The sequence below is a fragment of the Epinephelus moara genome, chromosome 11 (genome assembly GCF_006386435.1).
Source record: "Epinephelus moara isolate mb chromosome 11, YSFRI_EMoa_1.0, whole genome shotgun sequence".
Classification (NCBI taxonomy): Eukaryota; Metazoa; Chordata; class Actinopteri; order Perciformes; family Serranidae; genus Epinephelus; species Epinephelus moara.
Genome location: NC_065516.1, coordinates 23,386,451 through 23,398,909, shown reverse-complemented (window position 1 = coordinate 23,398,909; position 12,459 = coordinate 23,386,451). Strand labels below are relative to the sequence as shown.

Genomic DNA, 12,459 nt, shown 5'->3' with positions numbered 1-12,459 from the left:
TTTGAAAACGGGTTCCAGAGTGCAACGTTTTGGAAACGGCAGCGTCTCCGTTGTCATGTAAACTTGCAATATGCAGTTCCTCTGAAAACGGACTTTTCGCACATGCGCATTATGGTTCCAGTCACTAGGCATGCCGACAGTCACAACAACAATGCCGAGCTCTGTTTGCGCTGCTCACCCTGTTGATTTGAAGTGAAGTGTAGATCTGTTACTGTAGCAACTCCACCTCGTCATCCATCCAGATAAAGTTATCTGTGCATGCTTTCACCATTGTGTCTTCTTTGTTTTGGTTTGTAATCACGACGTTGGAGCTTTGTTTCAATAACGTTGTCATATAAACGCAGAAGTTTTTTAAAACGCAAAGGACAGACTTTTCCGTTTTTACTGAAATCGTTGTCATATAAACGGCCCCTATGTGTCAGCCCTGTGATAGTCTGGTGACCTGTCCAGGGTGTACCCCGCCTCTCGCCCAATGTCAGCTGGGATAGGCTCCAGCAGACCTGCGACCCCCAACAGGATAAGTGGTTACGGAAAATGAATGAATGAATTGTTGCGGGTCACATTAACAGCATATTCTGTTAAAATATTCGGAATTAGGCCTTTTCCGAATTTATCGTTTTCTGATTAAGACATGTGGGATATGCTGGCATTGTTTGAGTTTTGATAGCATTATTTGGCCAGCTATACAGCACATTCGGAATTTGCGTCTCAGCTGAGGTTTGCGATACACTGCCTCTTGGATATGTTGTACACGATCCAGCTCGCTAACAGTTTACAAGACAGGAGTAGAGATGCATGTCTAAAAGAAAAGCCTGCATTTCTGGCAGGAAGGAGAGACACACCAGCTTTTAAACATTATGAAAGACTTTGATTTCAACAGGTTTTTGGATATGTGCAAATATCACAACGCTGACATTTTCAAGAAGGTAGCTGAAGGAATGAAAGAGGGAGGCTGTGTTTGCACAGTCCAACAAGTCCACCACAGCAAAACAGCAAGATGGCAAGCTGCTCCAGCTGTTCTAATTTTGTATATTTTGATGTGATAAACGACATGTTAGAGCACGTTAATTGGAGTTTGCACGGCTGCATGTTAACAGGAATATTACGGGAATATTCTTTTTCATTAGCCATGTAAACACTGTACTAAGAATAATGTCTTTTTCAGAAAAATTGGCGAAAAACCGAAATATTTTGTGCATGTAAAGGCACTCAGTGATGTCACAGTGTACCAACACACACGAGGAAAACATGCGATATGGGATACTGTTGTTTAAAATTGCGATATCAGTATTACTTGCGATCAAAAAAGAAATATTAGAGTGTTCTCAGTTCTTGACTCAGACGGCTGATGACATATCAGTTTTAGGCACCAGTTCCTCTCTGGCATTCACACTTTCATCTTATCACACTGTCCTCTTTTAACCATGCAAAGTAGTACAACAGCACTATTTAAATACTCCTCATACCTCACATACATGTATGCAGTTTCTGACCAATCAGATGATGTTTAATAATGAGGGCTCTCTCTGATTGGCCATAGAGTTTACAGCATGGCGCTTATCAGACAAAAGAGCACACAGAATTCAATTTAATACGTTGTTACTATACTACTACTTAAAGTGCAATACTGCAGTCTCCCGCAATGTATTAATTGCGCAAGTTAACATCGTGACGACGATATAACAAACAATGTATTTTGTTGCCCTACAATGTAAACTACTGCAGCACTTGAGGTCAGCACAAACAAGACGGCCAGCTGTTTTAACTTGAACGTTAAAATCTCTGTAAAATGTTATTTATTAGTAAAAAGGAACTTAGCTGTAAAACAGCTTCTGTAATTTAAACACTTGTAAAGTTTGTCAAGAGCTGACAAACAAGTCTCCGCACTTTGTTTTCTCTAAACGCCACACTTCAGCACAAATAACAAATTATCACTGTTTATCATATAAAACATGTTACAATCATTCTGATGCCAGAGCTTATTTTTACTGAGTACGCTGCAATTCTGCAGACTTTATTTAGTTATTCCCACTTCTATTCAATAAACTGCATAGTGAATCAAAACATCGGACAAACCAGAAACATCTTCCATTCAGCAATCATAGACGCACACACACAGAGAAAACTGAGACCAGCTGTATCTGTTTGAATGAGTTGTAAATGGTGTTTATGCAATAAACATTATTCAGACATTAGCGTCGTGTGAGTGTTGTGTGGTTTAGGCAACTTTAAAGAGGTAATTAGCAGATAGTTACGCCTCATGCTGAGTGTGAGATAAACTATGAGTGGGAATGGAACGGGACCAAAGACACGCTCCAAGCCAACAATAGGAATAATCACCAAATAAGGGAGACTTTGTTTCCCACGGGGCTCTGCTCTGGAGGTATTGGGCAATTCCTGGAGCTTGGGCTACCATAGAAACCACAACCACCAAAATAGTTTATCCAAGAGAACAACCATTTATCTATAAACATAATTTAGATGATATATCTTTCAGAGGATTGGACTAAATCACACATATGAGTGCTATAAAAGTTGTGGCAGGAGCTCAGTTCTCATCTGGATTCTGTATATCCACTCTGGACCAGCAATGGGCAAACACAAAATTCTTACCAATCTGCTTTGTATTTTTCAACATGAGAAAGCAGAAACATCACATTCACTCTCCTCTCTAGACTGAAGCTGGATACCCCATGTCCGAGCACTGCAGCGCTGCCAAGAGCCTCCATTACACCCAAGTGACGACAGCACATTCGAATCTAATAAGGCTATCTGTTTGTTTTCCACTCTGCTGCTCCACATCTCACACACTGTTCATTTGTCCCCTAAGCTGCTCTTTCTAAAGCTGCTGACATTTACTTTGCTGGCATCCAGAGAGAAACTGCTTGCCGTGTGTCCTTTTATCAAGCTGGGACATCACAACAAATCAAGCTCACGAATTACAATGCACGTTGATCTGCTTCAGCAACACATGACGACGAATTCCCTGCATAACTTATTACACCTGTAATACATATTAACTTACTTTACTGCCACACCATGTGGAATAAATGGAAAAATAACACCACTGCCAGACTGCAGAGACCAGAAAAACATCTTAAAATAGAATGTGAAGTCCTGAAACAGGGTTAGTGAGAGGAAGGCTATTTCATTGTTTTTATTTTGATTACAAGACAGCCAGCTTAACAGATACAGCTGATGTACACCAGCTGTTTCCTACAAAATTGCATCCTTACGCTTTTCACGGAAGAGTCCTTGAGTCCTACTCCCCTCTCTATAAATAAAAGGTCCCTTCAGGCCACCACATTCCCATATAAATTCATACATAAATCCTGTCATGAAGCTATTTTTTATTTTTGTTACACTTAAAAATGTACTGGAAGAATTCTGATGACTAAGGAGGCTGTGTTCCCCATGTCTCTGTATTTGTTTCATATCTGGTTTCATCTCTGACAGAAACAGATGGACAGAGCTGGATGTTTACATGCAGATAAATAAACAGGTTATGGTCAGCTTACAGCAGCAAAGAGGAATCTCGTGATACAGCAGCAATAAACCTGCAGCAGCATTCGTCTGCTCTAAAAGGGGCCTATTTCATGCACCGTGAGACAACAGCCATGCAAGCAACTTTATAGGACTTCGGTACAGCGGTGCTATGAGCCACATGCTAACATCAGCATGCTAACATGCTCACAATAACAATGCCAACATTTAATGTTCAGTAGGTATAATGTAAACCATGTTGATCATCTTATGCTGCGTTTACATGGAATCAGGGAGACAGTAAACTGGATTTCATTTTAGTGGACAAGAGCAGGACGGTAAAATTAGGTGACGCTGGCAGTTAATACTGGCAACAGTAATGGTAGACTGCAGTGCCAATCAAAATATTTCAACTTTTTGCTGTCCTCCGCAACAGAATTTACAACAGGATGTTACGTAGCTCCCTCACACAAAGAGAAAACACTGGCGATCAGGACTAGAAAAATTACATGAAATAATTAACATCAAATAATCTTAATTGATGTATTTTAATTCAATCTTTGTAAACACTACAGCATCACCATCACCACATATCGTACTGCATGTTTTGTTTTACTGTCCTGCCATTCTGTCTATTTGTTTGTTTTCCTGTGCTGTCCAGATGCTGTTTTCTACCTGACATCTGACTGATTGAACACGCTTAGCCACAGGTGTGCCCGCACCACCCAAAGAGGAGGCTGGCACACCCAAAAATCAGATGAAAAACGAATTTTACTTTTAAACGTATCCCACTCCCCTGTTGTTTCACTTCCTCCCTATAAATTACTCTAGTGGGGATAAAAAGGAATTTTGGTCGAAATTTTTGTTTACTACTACCCGAAGCAGGCAGGCTATCAATCTTCTCAGCGATGTTCAGTACTAAGGACAGCATGCTTGTGTCCTACACACGCACCTGCAGCCCCTGCACCTGAGAAACAGTGCTGTCCGTGGTTCACAGGAATCTCAGCCAATCATTTTGTTATTTTTGCCATTTTCCCATTATATAAATAAATGTAATAGATACAGAAAGATTAAAAAGAGAGTGCAAAAACATACAACTATCGTCGACCTGCATTCGGCGTCTCTGTACACAGTGGCAGCTGTCTGGCAGCAGCAGCTCCTTTGGAGCTGAAAGCACAGCAGCTGGCCAAACTGCCTTCACCAGGCTGACTGACAGCAGACATTTACTGAACCACAACATTCTCGGAACCCATCGGCTGTATTCGGCGTCTGACTTGCGGCAGACAGCGATACAGCCTCTGGGGGCAGACCCCCAATTTTTTAGCATTCCGGTTTGATTTGGGCGGAGGAGGCGAATTTCCGTTTCCAACTTCCGTTTATATATAAGTAAATATTCTGAACCATTGCGATGGATTCAGAGTTTGCAGTGACGACAATTATGTTCCGGCTTGTTAGTTCACCACACGGAGCGTTTAACCTGGCAACAACTGCAGCCAGCTCAAACGTGATTGGTCAATATCACGCGGACTACAAACAGCCTAGCACCAGAAACCAGGGCTCTTCCGCTCTTCTTCTGGAGGCAAGATCTCCGGGGTTTGCCTACAGACTCTACATTCACTAAATATAGAGTCTGTATATAGAGACTAACACCACAATAGTTGTCACGTCAGCTTCACAGGAAGAAATCTGAGTTCATATTTATTGATTATTGAAATTTTTATTTCCAGCTCACAGACTGGGTGCTGTTTAATTAAAAAATACATGCGTAATATATAATTAAGAAAAAGCATGATGGCCAATTCTTATAGTTCATTTTCAAGCCGATATAGGCCAACACAGATGATGTGCTGATATTATCAGCATGTTGGTGGATTCGGATATTTCATTTCACAGCCAACATTGGCTGATGCTGATGACGTGCTGATACTATGGTGCATCACTACTATACACTACATCATTATTAATATGAGCTTCCTTTGTAGCTTCTTTGTAATGACAATTTAAGCCTCTTTCCCACTGGACAAAAACATCTGGCTTTTGTCTTTAATGGGAAAGGTTACAATCTGCATTCAGTCTCTGGACAAATGACTGTGCTGTAGTCATGGGGTATTTATCCACTCCAGCTCCTATCGGCAGTGATGGATTTCTAGTGCAACCGTCTATATCTTCTGTGACTCTTTGTCATCTAAGACACAAAATCCGTCTGTGTTCCTCCAAGCAGAGATCTAACATTGTTCCAAATTAGTCCAGTTGGATTAGTTTGAAAGACAGACTGAATAAGTCACAGATATAAAAAAGAGGTAACCAACGTGACATTTTCACTGTCCTCCATGCTGCTTTCCACTGTTTACTAACCTGTTATCTGGCGTGTTTGTGCCGCAGAATGTGACACAGCACAACAACAAAAAGAGTGGCACATCATCAACTGGCAATGGGAAAGGAGTTCATTGGCTGTCTCTAACAGGGTTTTCTGCATGTAAGAAACCCAAATGTACGCACTAATTTTGGTGGGAAAAGGTTGCTTCAAAGTTCCAGTGCTTTGTCATGAGGTCATTTGGTCTACAGCTGGTATGTGAAAGAGACACACAGCTAAGTGAGATGTATCATGCTTCATATACATCCACATATCATACCATATCATATATTCTGCTTCACTGTTTTGTGCCTCCTTGTGTAGGATTATGGCTACGTGTTGTGTATGTGTGTGTGTGTGTGTGTGTGTGTGTGTGTGTGTGTGTGTGTGTGTGTGCATCTGTGCGCCAGCATGCTTGTGTGTTAATCCTGAGTGAAAGGCTACGTTTTTTTGCACAGGAAGGCAGTGGGGGGACTCCCCGGAGGGCCTCAGTGTGCCGGCCCTGTAAGCCTGTGTGAATGAGCCTGAATTCGCAGGCTCCCCACGAGGACGCACGGCCGATTAAGCTGACAGTCAGAAGCCCATTGACCAGTCACAGAGATTAAACGCCGGGCCATCTCGGCAGCTAAAACCACCTGCGAGATGGAGGGAGCGATGGAGAGCCGGAGAGGAGGAGGAGAAGGAAATGGATAGAGACACAGGGAGACGTGCAGATACTCACTGTTACTCGTTGCTTCGGTAAATGACGCCTTTTGTCCATTCCAGCCTTTGTTGTCCATCTGTAGTGATGCGGAGAGAAGGAGAGAAGGGGGGAGGTAAGAGAGATGTAGATTCTTGAACAGACAGCTTCTTTCACGCATGTCAGACGAGTTCCTTCCTACTGTTTGGGCCACAAAGAGACGAGCGCTCACTGGAGGGGATGCTTAAGGAGCCTAGTGTCTGTCTAGGCCAGCTACTTAATTAGGGGGGTTGTCAGTGTTTAGTAACTCAGAAAAAGGGCTCCTATTCAGTGTGTTACTTCTGCTGCGGTATGCGCGTCTCCCTGCACGAACACACACAGACCCAAAACACACGTTTGCGAAACAGAAAAACAAATAATTTTTGATGTGTGTCTAACAGCTGAGGAGATGACATGGCTGTAAACAAATGCACCCCCCCTTTTAACACCCCAAACGGTTTCTTCACACTTTTGCACAGATCACCCACAATCCCACTGTGGGAATGTAGTGCAACAGAGCTCTCAAAAGAGGGAGAAGCAAGGGATAGAAAGAGAGAGATCTGAAGAGAGACAACCTATCCTACAAAACAGGAGCTGGGCAAACACTGTTTGATCGTTTCATAGAGCTCAGGGTTGTCTGAGGATCTAATGGGAAGTAGGCCGTCCAGCTAATTTTTAAAGAGATGTTTTCAGAGTTGCCAGGCCGATGCAAAGCAATGCATCAGCCACTAACTCCATTCTGTCTAAATATTCTGCCTTGAGTGTAACCAGAAAGGTCTCACCTCTTGCCAGCATTTAGTTTTAACAGTGAGACTCAGTGTACTGCTTATTTTCCAGTTCAGCAGCTTTTCATTTAGTTGAAACCTTAGACATCAAAACACAGTTATAAGGCTAACACATGTATCATGCAATGATACAAACTGAAGGTCAGTAACTCGTGTGAAACATCTGACATTTCCTTGTCGAGACAATGAAAGCATTTTTACGGTGCAGACGGTTCAACGCTTTCAAAGATTAATGTGCTGGAGCTTTAGAAATCTGTCAAAGGTAACCACATGAAAGACCAAACTGAAAATGATCAGAGCCTGTCTGTTTCATATAAGGATGAAGGCGAAGGCGAAGGGAAGTACAGGCTGCAAACTAGGTTGTGGTTTCTTTGGAGAAAACAAGTCAACCTCACGGGCATTCTGATAAGAGCAAGTGTCATCCTTTAGCTGTATGGTATGGCTGTCTGACAAAGATATATGCAGCGGCACATATCTAACTAATGAGCTGCCTGGAGAACGATGAACATTTACTGTGAGCCCGGTTATGTAACATCATCTCTATCTTAATCTGCTCCCATGAGCTTGAAAACCAACGAGGTGCATAAAGATGATGGTGATCAATGGTTGCTTGCAAAACATGTTCGGTTCAGGGGAGCTGAGCGGGTTACATAATAGGTTGACCATGTCAGCTACAGTGGGACTCGTGATAAATCTGAGTATGAGGACTTTTTGAAGTCTGCACAGTGCTACAGATGAGATAGCACGTAGACTAACAAGAGAGCTTCTTTATGTAATCCTTCAGCATATAGCCGAGCAGATACACAGTGACGAACATCGCCATCCCTGCAGACCTGCTGCTAGTGTGGATGGGATACTAATTGCAAGATGTTCTATGTACATCTGTCTATGTGTGTGTGTATGTATGTGGCTCTGCATTTGAAGGAAAGGCACTTTCTGAGAAACACGTGAAAACAGTTTACATGGTGTTCAAATTATATTACCTTGAGTGACCTACAGAAGTTACTAAGGCCGTACTGAATAGTTCTGTTCATTCATTCAGTTCATTCTGTTTAAACTCATTATTTCTTTTTCTTTTAAATCATTCTGTTTAAACTCATTATTTCTTTTTCTTTTAAAGATTTTTTTGCAGGCTTTTTTCCTTTAATGACAGGACAGTTTGAAGCATGAAAGCGGGACAGAGGGGGGACACCATGCAGCAAATGGCTGTGGGTTGGAATCGAACCTGCGGCCGTTGCGGCAAGGATGCTGTCTTTGCACATGAGGCCCCCGTTCTACCCACTGAGCTAGTGGGCGCCCTGAAACCCAGTATTTATTGCAGATAACGATCAGGCCAAACTAATATTAACAGTAGTAAACTATTTGTAGAAGTAGATTTTCAGTGGTGGCTGCAAAAGAGTTTGAAGTTTCAGACTCATGTGATCCGAACATTTCCAATACCTCCAGAGCATTTTAAAATCCTCTCTCTCTTCTTTAAAATGCTCTCCCGCTTGCTGCACACAAAGGGAGGCACACACCTGTATTAACAGGGCAGTTGAGCGGGGAGCTGGAGCCTATCCCAGCTGACATTGGGGGAGAGGTGGGGTACACCCTGGACAGGTCACCAGACTATCACAGGGCTGACACATAGAGACAGACAACCATTCACACTCACATTCACACCTACGGACAATTTAGCGTCACCAATTAACCTGCATGTCTTTGGACTGTGGGAGGAAACCGGAGTAACATGCTAACTCCACACAGAAGGGCTCCTCCACCCCGTGTTCGAATCCCCCACCCCTCTGGCTGTGAGGCGACAGTGCTAATCGCTGCATCACTGTGCCGCCAGCAATGTAACAGCACTCATTAGAGAAAGTTAATTCAATTTTTTTTTAAAAACTGACTCATTTAAACTGATGAATCACCTTTATTCAAATTGAGGTTTTTGTTTGATTTGATTAGTTTTCATTAAGGCTGATGACGGCATAAAATATGAGACATTCAAAGCTTCATTCAAAAACCTCAAGAGAAGCTTCAAATGTTAAAAAGACAGTGTGTTCACTCTATAACTGTGGATATGTGTTTCACATTTATATATTTTTACCGTGGACTTTTTCGATGAATGTGTAATTTGTAAATCTCATTTGTGAAATATAATCCAACACAAATTAATTTTTAAAATACCCCAGAGGTGTAATCAGCACCAGTTGTTAATCAATTAATTGTTTCAGCTGGGAATTTTTCCTTTCTGGAGCTCAAACAATGAGATGATTAATTGATTAGTTGATAAGCAGAAAATCCACGAGACAACTATAATAATCAATTAATAGCTGAATGTTTAATCAAGCAAGAATACTAATTATCTACTAGTTCCTGTGTTTTAAATGTGAAGAGCTGCTTGGTTTATATTATTATAGAATGAAAACATTCAGACTAACTATTTGAAGATGTCAAACTGAGCTCCAGGAAATATTGATAGTGTTTATCACAGTTTTACTAGTTTCAGAGTGACACAGCCATCATTTCACGGCTAGCATCCATCATCTGTGCGTCCATGGGTGTTATGGTCTTTAAATGAGGTGTGGTCAGGTGGACTGTTATTTTGAATGAGACAAGAGATCTGCACACTGTGTTCAAAGCTTAGCACTGTCAATTTGATGATGCCTGACGAGGACCGAAATGCTAGAAGCTTTTAATACAGTGTGTGAATCTCTTGTCTGATTCATGCCTTATTCATTCCGTCATTCATTTCTGGTCTGTAACTGCTAACTACTAACTAATTAGGGGTTGCGGGAGGTCTGGAGCCCAGCTGACATTGGGTGAGAGGCGGGGTACACCCTGGACAGGTCTCCTGACTATCACAGGGCTGACACATAGAGACAGACAACCATTCACACTCACATTCACACCTACGGACAATTTAGAGTCACCTGTGAGGCGACAATGCTAACCACTGCACCACCATGCTGCCCCTTGCCTTAATTTAATTTTTTGAGCCTGCACCTGTTCAAGTTTTTTGACTGTGCATAACCCTCCACCTGGATTACTATTTTGAGGCAGAAGTAAGCGATTGTGCCATTGACCAACAAAAACCTGATCAATTACGCTGTATTTTCCTGCTATTTAAAGGCAATGGGACATGACACTAATTGCTTAAATTCATGTTACGCCCACAACACAACGCCTTTGCCCCTTGTGTCTTACTTTGCACCCAGATTATGTGCCATTTAACTAGCAAAAGTGAAGTTGGACACATCTTAAATGCACTAGAGCCATGCATTTTACATTATGCGCCAACAGAGCCCTTAAACAGTTTTTCCTAAGTAGCACTGTGACACCATACTGTACATACAAATTGTTCAATAAAACTTGTGAGAAACTGCCTACGCTTACAGTAATCAGGCACCAAAATAAATCACTGGCCGGCATACTGCATACTCAAACACCGCTAGACATGTTAGTGTGAGCAAGAGAAGTGAAGTTTGTACCTCGGTGGGGTTCTGAGGGACTGTGGAGGCCTTGTATCCCAGCTGCAGGAGCATTGCCTCGGCTGCATTCCGCTTGGCCACCTTCTTGTTGGGTCCTGTTCCTGTGGCGACCTCGCTGTTCACCTTCACCTGCAAACAGGTATATATAGTCATGACATAAAGACACCTACCACGACAGTATCGTAAGATACACAATTGAACATTATGGCTGTCCAGATACATCCTGTAATAATGAATCCCTAAATGACTTGGCAAAAAAAAAACAGCATGAAATGTGCTTTTCTCACGACTTTCCTCTTCCTGTCACACTTTCATTCACTCTCGGCCCAGAACACTTTGCTTCGCTCACTGGGCCGAGTCAGCTGTGTGATTCACATCACACAAAAATGCTCCAAGTGAAGTGTTTGTTTTTCAGTGATCCCAAAACATTAAATCTGTCGGCACAGAATGTAAGCAGAGAAATTTCCAAGAGAATATCAGACGTCGTTATGTTATGCAAACAGACAATTACACTGTACAAATAACATTCTGGGAGCCAAAGCCTGTGAACAGCCAGGCCTCAGCGCATTTACTCAAAGTGGTCTGACATGCTGGCTAAGGCCCTGTTTACGCCTGGTGTTAACATGCATCCTGGGTGATCGGATTAAAAGTGGACAGCTCTAAATAGAGGTGTGAATGCAACCGCTGTGTCCTCAATGCATCTTGAGATTTAAATGAGGCTGCGTAAAGCCACATACTTTCAGCAGCAGTACGCTAACATGTCTCAGGCCACCTACTTAGCTGACGTCCTTGCTCATCTGACCCCTACTGGATAAGAAAACACTCTGTTGTTGCCTTTTCACAGGTTAGATACAGTAAGTAAAATATACAATGCTTTTTTTATGTTTCCACTGCAGTTACTGGTTTTAAATTCAGTTTTGGTCAAAGTCCTTTCATACTTATCAACTGGGGAGAGTGTCTGCTGTATTATATTTTCTGAGTCTGTCTGGTCTGAGGTTGCCATGGTGATTAATTGGCTCGTTGACTAGCATGCTGCCAGAACCTTCTGTACAGGTTTCATAAAATAACTGCTATTACTGCTGCTGTACACTGACAGTTGTGGACACTTTGTACAATGAGATAATAACAATAATACTACATTGGATGTATACAGCGTTTTTCTGTATTACAGAGAGCAACAAAAAAAAAACAAGCGTAAAGGATGTGAGCTATCTGCGATTACATGTGTGGCTTTCCCACATACAGCACAGACAAATATACTGCAGGGGTGTTTCTGTGACTTGCCAATCACCTTCCCTGCAATGTTGACAATCTTGGGAGAGTTTGATAGATGGAAAAGATGGTTACTGCAGCTTCCAATTAAGTTTAAAAATAGCCACCCACAGACGCCATAATGGGAGATATGATGAACTCACTGTCTTTAGTTTTACTCACTGTTTGATGCTCTAGGGTACTTGACTGATTTGTAGGTTGTGTGGAGAGGTGTAAGATGACGCTATGATTGTCTTGACTGGTAACACTTGACTTGAAGGTATCTACATAAGGGTGACATGACACTGTCATAACTATGACATGACACGGTCATGAACCTGTCATGAACATTATGTACATGTCATAAACGTTTATGACTGCTGTCATTAAGTGTCATTC

General features: G+C 42.1%; 1 protein-coding gene across 1 annotated transcript in view; it reads right to left on the bottom strand.

Annotated features, from left to right (window-relative positions):
- stau2 (staufen double-stranded RNA binding protein 2) overlaps positions 1 to 12,459 on the bottom strand; it is a 127,556-nt gene that overhangs the window by 63,498 nt on the left and 51,599 nt on the right. The window contains exons 11-12 of the mRNA XM_050057025.1: positions 10,810 to 10,938; positions 6,558 to 6,615 (exon numbers count right to left, since the gene is read on the bottom strand). Coding sequence (XP_049912982.1) covers positions 6,558 to 6,615; positions 10,810 to 10,938 — 187 coding nt within the window. The remainder of the gene's footprint in view (positions 1 to 6,557; positions 6,616 to 10,809; positions 10,939 to 12,459) is intronic.